The 17,929-nt window shown below is 34.1% G+C and overlaps 1 protein-coding gene across 1 annotated transcript; it reads right to left on the bottom strand.

The window, feature by feature from the left end:
- Positions 1-7,485: 7,485 nt before the first annotated feature.
- On the bottom strand, positions 7,486-17,525 carry LOC132293181 (transcription initiation factor IIA subunit 2-like). Its single transcript, XM_059790543.1, has 4 exons — positions 17,402-17,525; positions 16,953-17,100; positions 16,788-16,838; positions 7,486-8,081 (listed from the first exon to the last, which is right to left on the bottom strand). Exons 2-4 carry the CDS (start codon positions 17,079-17,081, stop codon positions 7,941-7,943), a joined length of 321 nt encoding a protein of 106 aa, XP_059646526.1. The 5' UTR covers positions 17,082-17,100; positions 17,402-17,525; the 3' UTR covers positions 7,486-7,940.
- Between the last annotated feature and the right edge of the window lie 404 nt (positions 17,526-17,929).

Genomic DNA, 17,929 nt, shown 5'->3' with positions numbered 1-17,929 from the left:
ACACTCACCATTCTATCTACCATTTTCTTCAAGCTTTGTCCATGATCTTTAAGCTTTTAGGTAGACTCTCTTTCTTCCTTTCTTTGAGTTGCTTTCTTGCTCATTATAGTCCAAGCTATCTTTGGATGGACTTTGCATTTGGTTCTTTGCAACTTCATGTCTTCTTTGTATCCATTACTTTCTTTGATGTGATCTTGAATAATGGAATACTTGGAATGATCTTTCGTGCTTCATTGAGGTCATCCTTTGAATGTGAATAATCTATAACACTCAATGTAAACCTTAGTCCTTAAACACCATTAATGGTTTGTTATCATCAAAACCTCTAGATTTTCCTTGGATGGAATCCTTAAGGTCAACATAGACCATCTAGGTCGAGCTTTGCCCCAACAAACCTTAAGCCAGTCCACCTTTGGATGATTTATTCTGCATATTTTCCTAGCTGATTTAAAAGAACAAGGACCTCCATCCCAAGTAATTCTATCTTCTCTATCAGGAATATTCAAAGTTTGAACATAGTCTTTGATTGGCCTGAACATGTTGTCTTGTAAAAGCTCCAAATTCCATTCTCCATTGTTCATAAGATTAAATAAAGGAGTATTCCAAGAAAAACCCAGCCTTCTAATAATTCTATAACCAAATCTCTGTAACAAGGTTTGACCTTCACACCAAGGATCTGTCAAAAGATTAAAACTTTGCCCAGTACCAATAAAAAAGTTGATATTGAGATGTATGAAACCAAATATCAAATTCTTCCAAAGAATAGAATGAGAAAAATTTGGGATTGCATTCCAATATGTAGAAGTAGAGGAGTACTTATTTTTTAACCATGGAACCCAAATTATGTCTGAACTTTTGTGACGACCCTAGTTTTTCAAGCCAGTGTGTCCTATTATGAACCGAAGTTTGACTCGATAACGAATCTAAATGCGGAAGCGAAAACATAAACCAAGTCTCTAGAGATGCAATGCATCTCTAAGATGCCAAAGTGACCTTCCACGTGGCTACGGAACTCAACGAGAACAACGCGGATGAAAAATATCAGAAAAAGACTAAATAAGCCCTTTAGGGCAAAATGATCTTTTTACATGGAAACAACGTCTCTGGAAATGTACATCATTCCTAAGACACAAGCGTGACTTCCCATGAAGTCACGGAACCCAAAAGAAAGCAAAGTGGAAGAAATTTAAAAAGAGAAACTGGACAAGTTTAGCCCTAAGGGCAAAATAGTAATTTCTAGCAAGATTTGGGTGCTACCGAGCACGCCATTGAATAAACGACGAAAAATTAATTAAGTTAGACTAAAAAATTACTTAATTTGAAGTCCAGATGAAGAAGATAAACTAAAAACAAAATCGGAGTCAATGTGGCCAAGAAAGGGGGTACCAAGGCACCCTATACGCGCGCGGAGGCCCACTGCGCGCACGCGAGGAGGTGCGCAGTGCGCGTGGCTGAAGTGTGCAGGTGACACCTGCTTGACAGCAGGTGCTGACAGTAACTTTTTTTCAAATTTTGCTAGAACAGAGAGCTTTTTGGACCATTAAATGATTTTTTTTTTTTTTTTTTTTTTTTTGTAAAAACATAAAGAAGAAACCCCCTTTAAAATCAAGTTTTCTACCCGACCATCTCAAAAGAAAATTTTTAAATGTGATGTGAAATGCCCAGAATGCCCCTGGATCAGTTTAGGTTAAAAACGATGAAAATACAACTTTGCACCAAGTGTTCATTTGACCCTAAATGGTGTTGTATGCTAAAACAATCATGCATGCAAATGTAAATAGTGATTTTAAGTGTGCATGAATGACCCATGGGTCCCATACAAGCCCGATGTAAAATTTGACATATCAAAGCTCAAAAATGCCTAAAATGGACTTTTAAATGAAAATTTGAAACTTAAAATTATAAAATGATTTCAAAAGACCGTTTGACTCTTGGCCACACTTCATACATAAATAAAGGGACCCTAAAAATGTGCCTTAGCACATTTCCCACAGCCCATGCAAATGTAATTAAGCTAAAGCATGTTATTTTTCCATTTTTCAATAAAATCACTTGGAAATAAAAGTACTTATAATATAAAATAAAAGTACTTGGCCTATGGCCTCATTACATACATTTCAAATACATCCAAAAAAGTGCATTTACGTACACATTACATATTTAGAACCACATATACAAGTTTTGACATTTTAAATCAAAAATAGCATTTCATGCTAACAATTGCATGAATTAAATACTTCAAGTCTACGAAACATCCAAGGCATAGTAAGAATTTCAAATCATGATTTCATGTACCTGAAACAAGTCGCATTCAGCGGGGTAAGTAACTTGTATTACTCGTAGGGAATGAGTATGCATAGACCTAATGTTTTACATTATTATCACATTAATGTGAAACAATATATAAGGTTCATGCAACCTAACGTCTATGTTAAAAGTGAGACTCGGGGATCATCCTAAGCTACTTTAAAACATTCCTAACATAAACCACAATATTTATGCAAGTAAACAACATAGGAGCATATGATGTAACGCAACAAGACATAAGTATTCAAAGTATCAACTTGGAACCTAAAATGCGAAAACAACTAAAACGGTTCATGCCACCTAACGTCTATGTTCTAAATGAGTCTAAGGAATCATCCTAGGCTATATTAGAATGATTAAAACACAAATTACAATTTTAATGCAATTTAACTAACATTGGAACTTCCAATATAATGCAACAAAATATAGATTGTCAAAGTCATCCATTTGAAACCTAAAGTGCATAAACAATTAAATATTACAATTTAGTAAAAGTAGAACTTCTAATACAACGTATCGAGACATAGATTATCAAAGTTAACAACTTGAAATCTAAAATGCGAAAACAACAAGTTATAACAATTTAGTGCTATTAACTTGTAATGAAAAACGAAATCAACAAGTGTTGATGCTACCTAACGTCTATGTTGTAAGGTATACTAAGATATCATTTCGAACTACACTAGCAATTGAAATGAAAAGCAAGGCATGCAAGTATACTAAGCACATATATACTATACCAAATTGAAATAATCAAACACCACATCACAAGTTATAAATAATATATAACTAACAACTTGGAATTGAATGTGAAATCAAGAAGTAGCCGAAAGACAAGGACATACGGTCTCAATGACCAAGCAAGTGATCTCGAGTTACTAGCCCTCAAGGTGCTACCTAGTGTGCACTAAATCCAGAATAAAATCAAGATGTTGGTGTTTTTGGTTTACTAGCCCTTAGGGTACCACCCTGTGCGCACTATATGTTGTAGGGGGAGCTCTCATCCCCCGTACTAGATCCATGCCCTAACTGTAACATGTTCTAATGTCCGCACGTGCTTTCCTAAAATTAACAAGTTGTGCATCAAGGCATATTACATATACTTAATACACTTAGTCAACTACCATGCCCAAACAAGTCATGTAAAACACACAATATATGTCATATGTCTTCAAACTACAATGGCATACGACATATCAAATATATAATGTGTATATAAACAAGTTAAATTATAACTTTAACTCATAGAATACTATAATGTAATCATATAACAAGTTCCAAATTTATAAATTAAGTAAGAAAACAACATCAATACCTAATTACCTCAATGGAGCATATAAATGGAATTTAATTAAATCAAATGATTAAATTCCCAAGATTATAAAGTAACTCCAAAAATTCTAAAAATAATATAAGTTAAAGGTCATGGCAACGCCTATTTTAATATCAAGTCACAAGCTAATTCTACCTTAGTTACAACTAGGTAAACTAAACTTTATACAAGAAAATAATTAAATAAAAGTTTCAAAACCTATTCAAATATTCTCAATTTAATATATGTGATAGAACATACCAAGCACATCAACAATATCAAGTTAAAAATTCAATTACGTGAATAGAACCCTTGAAATAAAATTTCTCTAGATTTAAAACAACTCCAAATATTCCCAAATTTATATATGTTAAAGAACATACCAAGGGCTAATTTAATATCACATTATAAGTTGATTCCATGCTAGCTACAACCATTTGAATTAAATTTTCATACAAGAGAAAAATTAAATAAAAGTTTCAATACTTATTCAAATATTCCCAATTTAATATATGTTAATGAACATATCAAGGCTTAATTTAATAGAATGCCACAATTTAATTCCAAACTATATACAACCATGTGAATTAAATCTTATGCAAAGAAAATAATTAAATTAAATTATAGATTATAAGCAAAGGTATGCATACAAGTTGTATAAGTATTAAAAACATACAATTCATCAAGAATTGAATCCTATAACATCCCCTACCTTCATTTGAGATGAAAAACTCAAAAGCCACCTAAAGAAAACCGCTCTGAATTCAACGATACTTCGGGGTTATGTCGGGGACAACGAAGGAAGCAACTATCACCCTTTAGGCATCACCAAAATCCAAACTTGAACTCGAAATCTGAACTCAAAAATGGTCAAAACCGGATTCTAATAGAGGGGAAACGAAGATCTCGCCAAACCCGACAATAAAGTATTAATTATCGAGGCAAAAATCAAAGAGGAAAATGGTTGATTTGGGAAAAGAGGGTGGCAGCCATGGAAGAGCTGAAGAACCAAGTCTGCAGCAGTGGAGAAGAAGAGGAAATGAAATGATTTAATTTTTTAAACCCCCTATTTATAGAAAATCTCAAAAAGTGCCCCGAACGGGTCCCACTAGGTCCCAAAAAGTGAAATTTACGCAGACGTGCTTAAACGGCGAAACATTGTGAACGAAAAAGGACCAAAATGAGAAAAAATGAATAATAAAAGAAACAGTATCAAAAACTGAATCCCGAGTAAAGACATATGCCTCGAACAAGTTCAGCGGCAACTAGGGCCGAAAACCCAAAAACTGGGAAAAACGACCAGAAGGAAATTTTAAGAGTACACGACTTGATGAAAAGTGAAAATGAATCCCGTATGAGAATTCAGACTCAAAACGAGATATTTTGTAATAACTTTCGTTAATTACATAATGGCCCCTATAAAAAGGGATAACTGTAAAACTGACCCAAAATGAAAATATCTTCCAAAAGATATTTTCTTAAAAACCCCTTATCAAAATATCTCCAAAATATATTTATGAAAAACACCCCAAGAAACAAAAATGTTTCTGAAGAATCCTTTCATCCACACCACTACGGGAAAAAGAAACAACCAGCGAGCTTTTCTCAAAAGTAAAGCTATGTGTTTCGAGGAAATCAACTGAAATGAAAACTCATGAAGTCAAAAATCAACTTCAAATACAAAAAGTGAGGTTATGCCAAAAAAGTGACAAACTGGGAAAAGGACGAAAAGTGATAGTGTTAAAAAAAATATATATGGAAATGACGCAGTCCTCACAATGAAGTTGTCAATCCAAAGGAAGGAGTTTCGAAAATCATTCCCGAGCACTCGAGATGCCACCAAGTGACGAGAAACCGAACTTGGAAAAGAAAAATCAACAAAAAAATATATATATATCCGTAAAATTTGAGAAAAAGAAAAGGAAAGAAAATGACCAAGTCATTACAACTTTGCAAGTAATTCCAAGTCAAAACACACTAGGAAGTTTTCTGCAAATCAATCAATTTTCTAATACCCATCCCTCCCTCCTTTTTAGGCCTACATATCAAATCTCAACTCATAAGATGTAATTTCTTCAAATTCTCTCTGCTGCCCAAAGAAAATCTCTACACAGCTTTTGAATATGATTTAGAACATCAACAGGCAATGGAAGAAATACATTGCACCAGTATAAACAAATAGGGGTAGTAATTGTCTTGATAAGCTCTGCCTTCCCTGTAACTGACAGCAAGTTATTACACCAAACAATGAGCTTTTTTAAAATTTTGTCCATAAGCACAGTACAACGATCTTTCTTTAAACTTGTGGAGCACAAAGGTATACCTAAATATTTCAAAGGAAACATCTCTTCTTTGCATTGCAGCAGATTAAGTATAGCTCTTCTTCTTATATCAGCCTTAGAAAATATAACACTGGTCTTCTGATAATTGATCTGCAAACTAGAAGCCTCACTAAAAATTTTAAATATACCTTGCTGGGATCTAGCATTTGATATAGAGGCTTTGCATGTAATCAACAGATCATCTGCAAAGAAAGTATGACATGTGGTAGAGCCAGCTTTCAAGCAGTATTTGATAGTTTGATCCTTCCATTAGCAACTTCAGTGTTAATAAATTGAGTAAGTTGATTTGTCACCGGAGTGAAAAGGAGAGGAGAAAGAGGGCATCCTTGACGCAGCCCCTTTGTAGGTTGAATGAATCCTACAAGAGAAGTGAAGGAACGAGAAGAAATTTCTAGAAAGAGAAACTTAGAGAGGAGGGATTGATGAAAGACATTTTTAGAGAGATGATCGTGCGTGAGAGAATTTTAGAGAAAGAAAAATGAGTTAAGTGCAATATAGAACAGATGTGTACTGTGTGTTTATTATGTGATGGGTAAAATATGGGTTGTATCCATATTCAACCCATCTTGACCCTCAAATTAAGTAGTTAAAATGAGTTGTAACCAATTTTACCACCCCTACAAATAGTGTATATAGTCCAATTAAGTTTGCAAACGATAGCCTAACGACAGTTTGCAGTTAAGGACTAAAAAGACTTGTATGCAATGAAAGAAATTTCTCTCCCCCCTACTACTGCTACTATATATCTCAAACCTTAAATTCCTCCTCAAATCACCATAACCCTAACTTCAATTTCATCAAATATACATAATCGAATCAATGGAAAATTCTTGGGGGTTCATATCATGCAAGAAGCTGGATGAAAATTTCATCATTCCAAAGCACCGTCTCTCTGTTTCTCTTAAAATATGTTTTGATTTTGATCTAGATAGCTCTTCATAATATGCTGTAGAGATTTTTAAAGCCCTTAAATGGTCTTTTAACACATTTGTTCTAGATTAATGCCTTAAAATATGAAGTAATGGTATAACAATAAAGTATATGTTAAAATCTATAACAAATGTGATCAAACACGACTTAAGTGAACTAAAAATCACAACACGCAGGCATGTGATTTTCAACACAGTTAAAACACTATTGTAGAGTTATGTGGTTTAGTGGTATTCACTCTGAAATGTAGAGATTCCAACTTTCTCAAATGTGATAATTTTTTTGTCAGCAAAAGAAATATAAATAGGCTCCTAAAATATTTTTTTCACAAAATATTTTAATTTTTTAGGTAAAATATTTTTTTTATTTGCACTTTTGATATTTGGCAAAGATCTAGATCGAAGTCAAGTTCATTGGGGGACGTATAAAATAACTTACCAAAAATTAATGGATAAATTACTTTTATAAAATTTTAATATATTTTTCCTTCATAAATATTTTACAACAATCAAATACTAAAAAATAAAAAAATATTTTTTAAAAAATATTTTACATCCAAACAAACGGAGATAATGTAAAATTTTTGTAGCAAGGAGAATTGAAGCTGCAACATTGTATTACAGACTACAAGGTGCTCAGTTTTTTTAATTCAAGTACTACAGTGATGATCCCATATATTCACAAACAGAATTCCAAAATGAAATCACTTGAAGGAAGATCCTATTCCATCATTGCTACAAATCTTTTCCAACAAGTTTTTTTAACTAAACAAGCCGCATTCAAAATGTTCAAGCTATAATCCAAGACATCTAACTTATTTAAAATACGATACACAAGACGAAATAACCATCCAATATACGCGGCGTGGTTAAATGACATCCAGAAATTATAGTCACGCAGTTTGATTTGGTTTTTACGAGTGTTTAATCCTCATAATCTCATGCCTGCAACTACAACTGACAACTGACAGGAGAAGGTACTTCCTTCTCTTCTTTTCCAACATCCCCTCTACCACCACCGGAATGAAATAAAACCCTTTATGTGGCATCTCATTGTATGAGGAGCTTCGAGTCACATGCCACTATCTTCACCCGACCAACGTTCTCCTGGCTTTCCTCGTTCTTAAATACAGCATCTTGTAAGATGAAGGTCCAAACGTTGTCGCAGAATCTGTATGTGTGCAGATGTCCCTGTAGGAGGGGAGAAAAAACTCAGTTTAAGATCAATATGGTCCCAGATATTAAGGAATACAAAAGCAGACTAGGGATGTGGAAGAAATCAGGTAATAGAATAACTCAAATATGACAGGTAGCGGATAACTGCATGCATGGAACTACTACAAACAAAGAACAGCTGAGAATCCTAATCAGTCAGAGCAATTTTCAAGGCACACGTACTCATATTGTCTCAAGCTCTCAAGTAATTCAATCACAGAAGTGAAATTGCAAACTGATGAGATTTTACAATCCTATTACAATAACTGAGATGAAAAACTCCGACTTAAAGATTATGCAAAGATGCATGTCAACACATGATGGTAATTGAAGTCTATCGGATTTATTGAGGCAACCATCGGAGGAAAAATGGTATTTTAATTTCCAATGAAGTAATAAATTTGTATGTATACAGACACATATGACGATAGTGGTGATTAAAGACATTACACTCCTATTGCAAAAACTATGAGAAATTCCAGGTTACAAATTCCACAAAAATATATGCCGTGGCATAATGATAATTTAAGGTCTTACTCTACCATTTATTGAGGCAACATGACATTGTAAGTTCCAATGAGGCATTATAGTGTTAAGTGCCAAGAGAGTGCAATTTTTATTTTTTGTTTCAGTTTTTTTTTTTTTTAAAGTTAGTGTTAAGATAGTTGCCTCTGGTCCAAGGGTAGAATGGTAATCTTAAAAGACAAGGGTACAAAGGTAATTTGATATACAAATATGCACTCACCAAATTAGGGTTTATTAATACATGTTTTGATTTAGAAAATTCCTTTTTGATATGCATTACAAGGTGTTGGAACTTCTTTATTGCTGTGTTTGGGAGCATGGAATCGGTGTCTTGGATTTGGGATTGAAGGAAGTTTAGTTCAAAATTGTACTAAATTTTCTCCAATTCTAAATCCAAGGCGCCGATTTGGTGCCGCCAAGCATAGCATATTTGAATTTTCAAAGTATAGCTGCGCATTGTGCTTCAGCGGATCGACATATCAAGAAGGCTACTGAATGTATGTAGATCCATCGAATGGAAACTCAATCAATTGAACCATTCAAAGTAGAAGTTTCATTCGTGAATAAAATACTATAACCTTAATCTCTCCACTATATTTTGTCTATGAATACCACATTACTGCAGAAAATTCAGACGCACAAAGTATACAATAAATAGAAATAAAATACAGAGAAATATATTGTTTGAGGTTATTTTTTAGCGCATAAAATTTTGTTTTTCATCATCAATCATTCAGCATATAGAGTGTGGAGTTTTATGCACGTGTTGACGATCTATTATTGCGGATCTCAATTAGAGTTCAACACGATCAACCTATTCGTCTGAAATTGGTTTGGTCGACTAGTCTGGAGATCAAAGAGCTAATGAAGAAGCAGATTGTGGGCGGAATCTGTTGACAGAGCAGATGCCTGGGGGCAGTGTGAGTTTGGTGAATTAGTCCGTGTCAAGAGAGGTAACTAGAAATTTTGGGGATTTGAACTGTTAACCTAGTGTAATAACTTCATATAGTGGATTTAATATGAGTGGACATGGTTCCGGGGTTTTTCCCTTCCCAGTTTTCATGTAAAAATCTTGGTATCTATTGTGCATGCTTTTTTATTGATTTACTTAACATATGATTGATGTGATCTGTTTATGCATGACTGGTTCGCATACTTTCAGTTTATTGTTTTGATTTAAGTTTAAGTTATTGATCAAATAGTTTAATTTTTCAAAAGTGATTTACGTAATATATGATTGATGTGATCTGTTCATGCATGACTGATTCACATATTTTCAGTTTATTGTTTTGATTTAAGTTTCAGTTATTGGTCAAATAGTTTAATTTTTTAAAAGTAGTTAGTACACAAATCATGTCCCCCCTTTAGGTTTAGATCAAGGACCGTGTGCCAACTCTCTATTAGAGCATAGAGTTTCAGTCCTTGTACTCTCCTAGAAACAATGTGTGTCGATCAATCGCCAATCCACTGAACAGAAGAAAACTAGAGTTGAGATCCAGACAACCTTGATCAATGTCTACATCTATTGAAATGGATTCCAAAAGGTTTTTTTTTTTTTATCAATCAGAAGTTGGAAAGACAGGGCATTAGAATTCAGTAGGCCTCGATCGATACCTCTATTGATTGACTGGAACCCAGGAGGCTCAACCAATACCTTGACCTATCAAAACAACTGAAATTTGTTTCTTAATTTAAGGACCCCTTTCCTACCAACTTTCAACCTCCCATAAATATATATCTTCCACTCCTTACTAACTCTCTTTCATACCAACTTTGCGTCTTCAACACACTCTCTCCCTAAAACCATCCAAACCCTTTTTCTAGTTTCTTGTGCCCTATACTTTCAAATGGCTTTTGCAGTTTTGCTCTTTGGATACTTGCCTTGGTTGTGCCCATGGCCGGTAGGGAACTCAATTATATCCCAAGAGAGCTCAGACGAACAGAGAAGATACATCATCACAACCACATTTACAGTGATGGGAAAACCTATAACTGGATGCATCGGCGATGCAAAACAAAAACTACACTTGTTGTCCAAGGGGCTTGAATTGAGGAAAGAGACCGAATAACTGACCAAGAGGCTGCCATAGATAGTTGGACAAGTGTTAGAAACAATGACATTAGGGAAATAACAAACTTTCGAGATTCAAAGCTCAAAACAACACCGGTTGAAGCTTCAAAAGAAAATTCCCAATCTATAATTTGTGGGGAGGGGGACATGCATCCTGTGCAAGCCCAAATCAAAGGGAGTGTGGTTGAATTTGAAGATGAAGAGGAGGAAATATTGAAACCAATTTATGATTAGTTTAACTATTAAGAAGAGGATGTGGATGTTTGGTCAGTACAAGGGAAATCTCCAATAGTGTGACAAGTCATGAGAACATGCAAATATAGAGGAAGGTGTCTCAAAATTTTCCAAAACCGAATATATCATGGTGGAAATGTACGCTCAAGGTAAAGAAAAATACATATTTCCAAAAACCAAGTATCATGGTGGAAAGGTAAGCAACGCTATCCTTGATGGTGGTAGCAGTGAGTTATTCGTACAAAGGTTTATAGATAACTTGAGATTGCCAATCGAGATGCATCCTAATCTCTACAAAGTGGCATGGTCTCACAAAAAGGAAATGACGCACCTATTACTTCCCATTGTTTAGTCAAATTTACTATGGGTGATAATTAATATGATCAGGTTTGTCATGATGCCATACCTATAAAGCAGGGTCATATAAATTTGGGAGAATGTGGTGTATGATAAAGATATGGGCCACATGGCCTTAGAGTAACACATATTCAAAAGAAGTGTTAAGATACCTACTCATTCAAATGCGACTGATCGCACTTCGGGGACTAAAGTTAAACAAAGAGAACAGAAACAAGATAGGAAAGCAAGTATAACCTTCTAGAGCACATGTATACTCCCCAAGAATAATAAATGGGAATATCAAATTGATGTATCAAAATCTGCTGATGAAGGACTGGAACATAATAAATGAAAAAGAAGGGAGACATTAAAGCTATTCATATAAGGTGTATGCTACCCAAACTTATCTCAAAACAATAAAAAAAAAAAAAGGTTTTAACACCTCTTAAAAGTCCCAGAGTTTCATAGAAATATTGACATAGTTCATTCAAATAATATGTAGATGTTTGCTTGAATGTCTTCTTTAATATGTTAAATTTAATTTAATAATAACATACTGTGCAATTATTTTTTATTTGATCCCTTGCTGAAATCTTTTAGCAATTTATATACATTGTTGTATTTATGTTTTATAACCGTTACCAAACTAGATTTACCAAGGAAATCCAGGTTTTTAGTCTTTACTAATGAAGCTTTTTCTAATTATCAAATTATGGTAAGTTTGTTAACATTTAACAATTTTTTTGCAAATTATTAATGACAAATGATATTACTTACTATTCTCAACTATGCAATTACAATTTTGTTCATCATATTTAGTTATCGATTAAATGCATTGTCATATTTGGCTTTATGAATACTGAGAAAATCTTATTGAAACACAAACATGTTCAAAGAAAGAAAGTCCAAAGGTTGAGAAGTTATGCTCTCCCTGCAGCAAAATCCAGGCTTCACAACTAGAGTGGAATATCATATCATTAACAAGATTACTCTTAAGCCCCAGTTCTCAATTCTTCACTTAGACGACATGCTTGATATGCTGATTGGCTCTATTGCATTCTCAGGAGTAGAATTTGGGATGAGATGTTGCAATGATGGAAGACATGGTGCAAGTAGCTCATCATTAGGAGCATTAACTAGAATATTGGGATTTCGTGATTTACTCATAACATCAAACATAATGTGGTAGAACAATATTTCATTTAAACGATTTTTGATTGTTTACTATCTCGTTTCATCATCTCTCTTTTAAATGATGACAACTTTTCTTTTCCTTATTATTTTTTCCTTTTCTGTCAGGGAGAACTAGGGGTAGAATATTTTGAATTAGGCGTACCTAATATTATCTTAAGAGAATTTTGGTGTTACTGATATGTTGAATGAAATTTATCTGCTGGCTTCTGCTATCCTTTTGAAAAGATGGCACGTGTTACAGACCTTGGATGTTAGTGTAACAATGTCGTAATGGGATTGTATCGGACTGTAATGACTGCAGCATACACTAGTGGATTCCCATCTTAATCATGATCCGTAAAGGGTATGGGACCAGTTCTGACACATTATATAACATCATGCCTGACTTTGAAAACCATGGCTATGCTACACATGTCGGGTGGAATTTAGTACTGATATGGTAGCCCCATGCCTATATAACTGTCATGAGTCTGAAAATATAAAAGGAAAAGAAAAACATAACAAAAAAAAAGGTAAAATAAAAGATAGATAGTTGTACTAGCAAGCCAGGAGATCTATTATTAGATAAAAGAGGCTTAAACTCAGGAAAAAGAGAATCGGATGCATTAACCTTCTTTTCTTGATTTATATGGAAATTATATAAGATGGAAGTGTTACATAAGAAAATCAACTTACTCTTTTAAAGGTTGAGATGTAGCAGAAATAGAAACAGTCACTCGTTTTTTAGCTTGTAAAGCAGCTAACAAAACCTTATAACCCCAACTATTTAAGTCCTATTAATTCTCTAATCAAAATAGAAACAATGTTAATCAGAAGATGAATTAATTATGAACAATAATTTAACCTGGAGAGTAACCGTCCCTGGTCTATACCCTAATGGGATGAATTTGGGAGCAGTTAAATAAAATTGTCCCTGGTCTATACCCTAATGGGATGAATTTGGGAGCAGTTAAATAAAATAGGGGTATGTTTGGAAGTAGGTGCTGAACCGATTTTAGGTTTGGACAGAGTCAGGAATTAAAGAAACCTGTCCTGCTAAAATTTTGTTATACCTCGACCCAACCAGTCAAAGGCAAAGATGGATACTGAAAGAGTCCCAATCTCCTAGACAAACTTGGGAAATGGATACCCATCCCAAATCGGACTCTTGCAATCCCTATAAATAACATAGATAGCCGACCCCAAGTAATTGGGAAAAAGGCTTGATTGTTGTTGTTGTAGGAATAAAGATACAAAACATATTGATATAAAAATAACAGAACATGTATTAAAAAAGACATTAAAGAAACGTAACGGAATCTACATCTATACCAAAAAAGATGTAATCCCCTATAAATACAACTTATATAAATACTAAATATGTCCACCCACAAAACCTACTAAATGTTTGAAATTAGTTATTTAATTTTTACACTATGGAACCCAAATCCCACCACTACTTTATAAGTGAGGTGTGAATGGTTTGAATAAGGGACTTCCTTTTGGTCACAAAGGAGGCACCTAATAAAGATAAGTGTTTCATACAATAAACACACAAAAATAACAGAGAAGGTTACACGAGTTGCATAACTAAATGGCATAATACACTCATTATTTGTCAAACTTACTGTTTTGTAAATACAACAACAAACAAAGCCTTTACCAACTATTTGTTGCATAACATTTTTTTTTTTGTTGTTGATAAGATAGATTTGATTAACGGCACAAACAAAAAAGGGGGTGCGCACCCCAAATTACATTTTTAGACCGCCAACAAAATCTAACAATAAATCCAAAGAGCTACAATTACGCCTATTAACCCAAGCAAATAAAGAGAACTTGTTGCACAACTAAAAGGCTTATTAACAGAGGAAGTAGTACTACACGAGTTGCATAACTAAAAGACAAAGCCATTTCCAACTACTTGGGGTCGGCTTAATGAATCTTATTTTTTCATTCTGCTCTATTTAAGGCCATAGTTTTTTTTTATTATTATTATTTATTTTTGATCAGTAAAAGATTTCATAAAAAGGTGCAGGGAAGTGCTCTCAAAAGAATACGCAAGGCGCCAAAGGCGACAACTAAAGCTTTAAGCCATCCACAAAAGGTGTGTTGTGATTGGTTGTGGTGTGTAATGGTTAAGAAATGTAAGGAAAAGTAAAAGCAAAGAAATGAAAAGGTGTGTTGTGATTGGTTGTGGTGTGTTAGCACTTTAAATGTATTGTTGCTTCAAAGACGTCTGAAGTCGGCAACAGTGCTTATATATATATATATATCGAGTGATAACCTGAGTAAAATGTGGCATGAAGAAAGCTCAGTGTGATGAGCTGAGTAAAGAGAGAGTGAAGAATAGAGAGAAGAGAGAAAAATAGAGTAAGTTATTGAGGGCCAAGAGTGAGTGTATTGCTTTTAGAAGAAGGCGTGTCTTCTTCTAGTGGGTGACACCTCTTGGTAATCCGTTGAGGGTTGTAATCTTCTCTATTCTCTAATAAAAGTTAGTGTCTTGCTTCCATCTAAATTTTCTTTTGTTGCCATTGCATATTTGTTGTGTGTGATCTTGGGCAGATTAATTCCTAACAAGTACTCCCTGTGTCTCACGAAAAATGTCCCTTTTCGGAAATCTAACTTTTTAAAAGTGTAGTTTTTTATTTTTTTATTATAGTGATAGGAATGAATTTCCAAATACACCCTTCTATGATGGGTCCACGTGCTTTTACAACTTCAAGGTAAGGAGGGTAAATTAAAAATATTATTAAAAAAAGTACATTAGATTTTGAATTGGGACAATTATAATGGGACAGCTAAAAATGGAGAGGTGGACACTTTTGTGGGACGGAGGGAGTAAGTATCAAAGCTGATACAAAAAGGATTAATTCATAACAAATGAAATCTCATTTTAAATGTCTTGTTAGCTCATCCATAACTATGGCAAAATAAGTATGGGCTTAATGCTGACCCTTAATATAAGTACAGTAATTCACTTTTTTCTCCTACAGTCGTTCTAACTATAGTCACACAACCATTGTAAATGTCCTCTATTGTGTCAATAAATCCCTTTGTGACTCCTTTCTGTTTTGCAAATAGTGGTTAAAATAATTTTGTAAGCATCCAAATAAGGGCTCCACATGGGCAAAGCACACAAATATTGAAAAGCGTGTGATGTGCAACATCAATATGGAAAACTTTAGAGCTAAGCATAGCTTCTAACCAGGTTGAACAAGTGTAAATTTGAGTTCAATCCAATGGTTAATACTACCAACGGAGAAAAAGAATCAGATTGGTAATTTTCAATTGGCAACAATAAAAATCGAACCCCTGATACATCCCTCTTTTAAATGCCATCGCAATACTTTAACCAGCATGCTCAAAAGTTACTGTACTTTAACCACATGATCAAAGCTGATATGGATGCAACTAAAACCTAATCAAAAGTATGATAATCTTATGTAACAATAACATTACAGGTGGACAAATTGACACGTCTACAACCGTAACCCAAGGTTTTGATATAGAGTTAGGACAAGGTCCGTGATCTAAGGGGCGAATAGGTTAACTAATTTTTGAAATTTAACTGAATTAACAACTTTTCAAAAATTAAACTACCAAACTACTAGGCAATTCACTCAGTCCATCCGATACCTACACACATAAGCAATTAATATATCATGTAAAAGAAATAAATTAGAGGCACAATAGACTTGTCAAAAAAAGAGAAGTAGAAGTACAATAGACACATTTTTTTACACGAAAATCCCGAGACCTAATGTAAACATATAAATCCACTATAAGAAAGAGATATACACTAAGTTAGCAGTTCAAAACCCACTCAAGTTTTATGCACACAGTACGCTCCATCAACAAATCTGCTCCTCACAAGATCTGTTTCTTTACAAGTACTTTGACCTTTGGTCAAATCATCTAACCAATTATTCTATAAGATTTCTCCTTGATTGATATACAATCAATGTATGTGCAACAATTGTTGATGATCAATACCGTATATACATACTCACCAGATTAGATGAACGATGAAGATCAAATAAACTAAAAACTCTAGCAAAGGATTGCTAGAAAACACTATGTTTGCTCCAAGTACGCTTGAAGACAATATATGATGCATGCCAAGGTTTTTTGAACAAAGATATATTTATAGAGAAAATGAAGTCCTACAGCCTTTACGGTTGAGAGTTTTAATCAAAAAAGAAAATTTTGTTTCCATACGATTTGATCAAAAACCATAAAACCCTAATTGATGAATGAATGAACCCTAACCTGTGACTAGTGAATTCTGTTCCCAAGTGATAATAAAAATAGGCAAAACTTACTGAATGAACCATTACCTTAATGGACACCTTGCTCCTAACTTGGGTTTCCAGAGCTTCAGTCATCGACTGAAATCCATACAACAATTTAAACAATAAGAAAATAAATAAATCATATGACAAAATAATGCATATATAGAAAGAGAAATTTTTAATGCGATGTTTAAGGAGCTTTCGGTGTACCTTGTCGAACTGAACAAGAACTTGGATGGCGAGCTCAGGACTGAGAACTCCATTTGAAACCATCTCGTCCAAAGTTTCGGTCAGGCACATCCCGATCGTCGATCTACGGTATAACTCGAACGTTGCCATTCTTCTTCCTTATCAAGATCTGACAGGCTCATACGAATCAGAACTTAAATGGCACAAAATACAAATTAAATCAAACCAAAACCACCATGAATTTATAAATAGTGAACAAATTTAAAATAAATACACATACACATATATATGCATATAAATATATATACATACACAAATTAGTATGCAAGATATATTGCAATAAAACGTTGAATCACAACTATGAATTCTCAAGAAATTGTACGAATTTATAAACATATATGTATATGTATATATAGAGATTAATTCAAGTCGAAATACAATTGATGTTAGGAGAAGAAATAGTGACCAACATTATCTCGTGTTCTTGAGCTGGAGAGAGCAGAGCTGAAGAGAGGGAGAAAGATTGGGGGTTTTTATACCCTAATTTTTGTAGCTCTGCCGTTATATAGGCGTGCGTTAGAATATGGAAAAGATGAATGGACAGAATTGCCCTACATCTTTTCTGAAACTATTCCGCAGAGTTTTCAACTTATGCTTGCCTGCTAAATAATATCACGAGGGCACTGATGGAATTCAGTTGGGCCTGGGCCTGTTTAATTTTTTCTTTCCTTTTTAGCATAACAAACTCGAACCCTCAATCTCTTTTTTGTGAGAGAAGAGATCATTCTGATCCATTGGGCTATAACCCAATGCTGCCTGGGCCTAGTTTATGAAAACCTATTTACGAATTAGACTTGCGATTGTTTCATCATAACTTGGATGTTATAGATTCGAAATCAAAATAGTCTCTGCATTTACATCAGCTTTGATTCATGTGGTTAAATTATAGTGACTTTTGAGCAAGCTGGTTAAAGACAGGGCCGGCCCTGGGCCTAGGT

This window comes from Cornus florida, unplaced genomic scaffold (assembly GCF_030987335.1).
Source record: "Cornus florida cultivar Cherokee Brave unplaced genomic scaffold, ASM3098733v1 CherokeeBrave_3.0.0_Hap2_Chr01, whole genome shotgun sequence".
Lineage (NCBI taxonomy): Eukaryota > Viridiplantae > Streptophyta > Magnoliopsida > Cornales > Cornaceae > Cornus > Cornus florida.
Note: the sequence above shows the minus strand (reverse complement) of the source record. Positions and strands in the feature narration are given on the sequence as shown.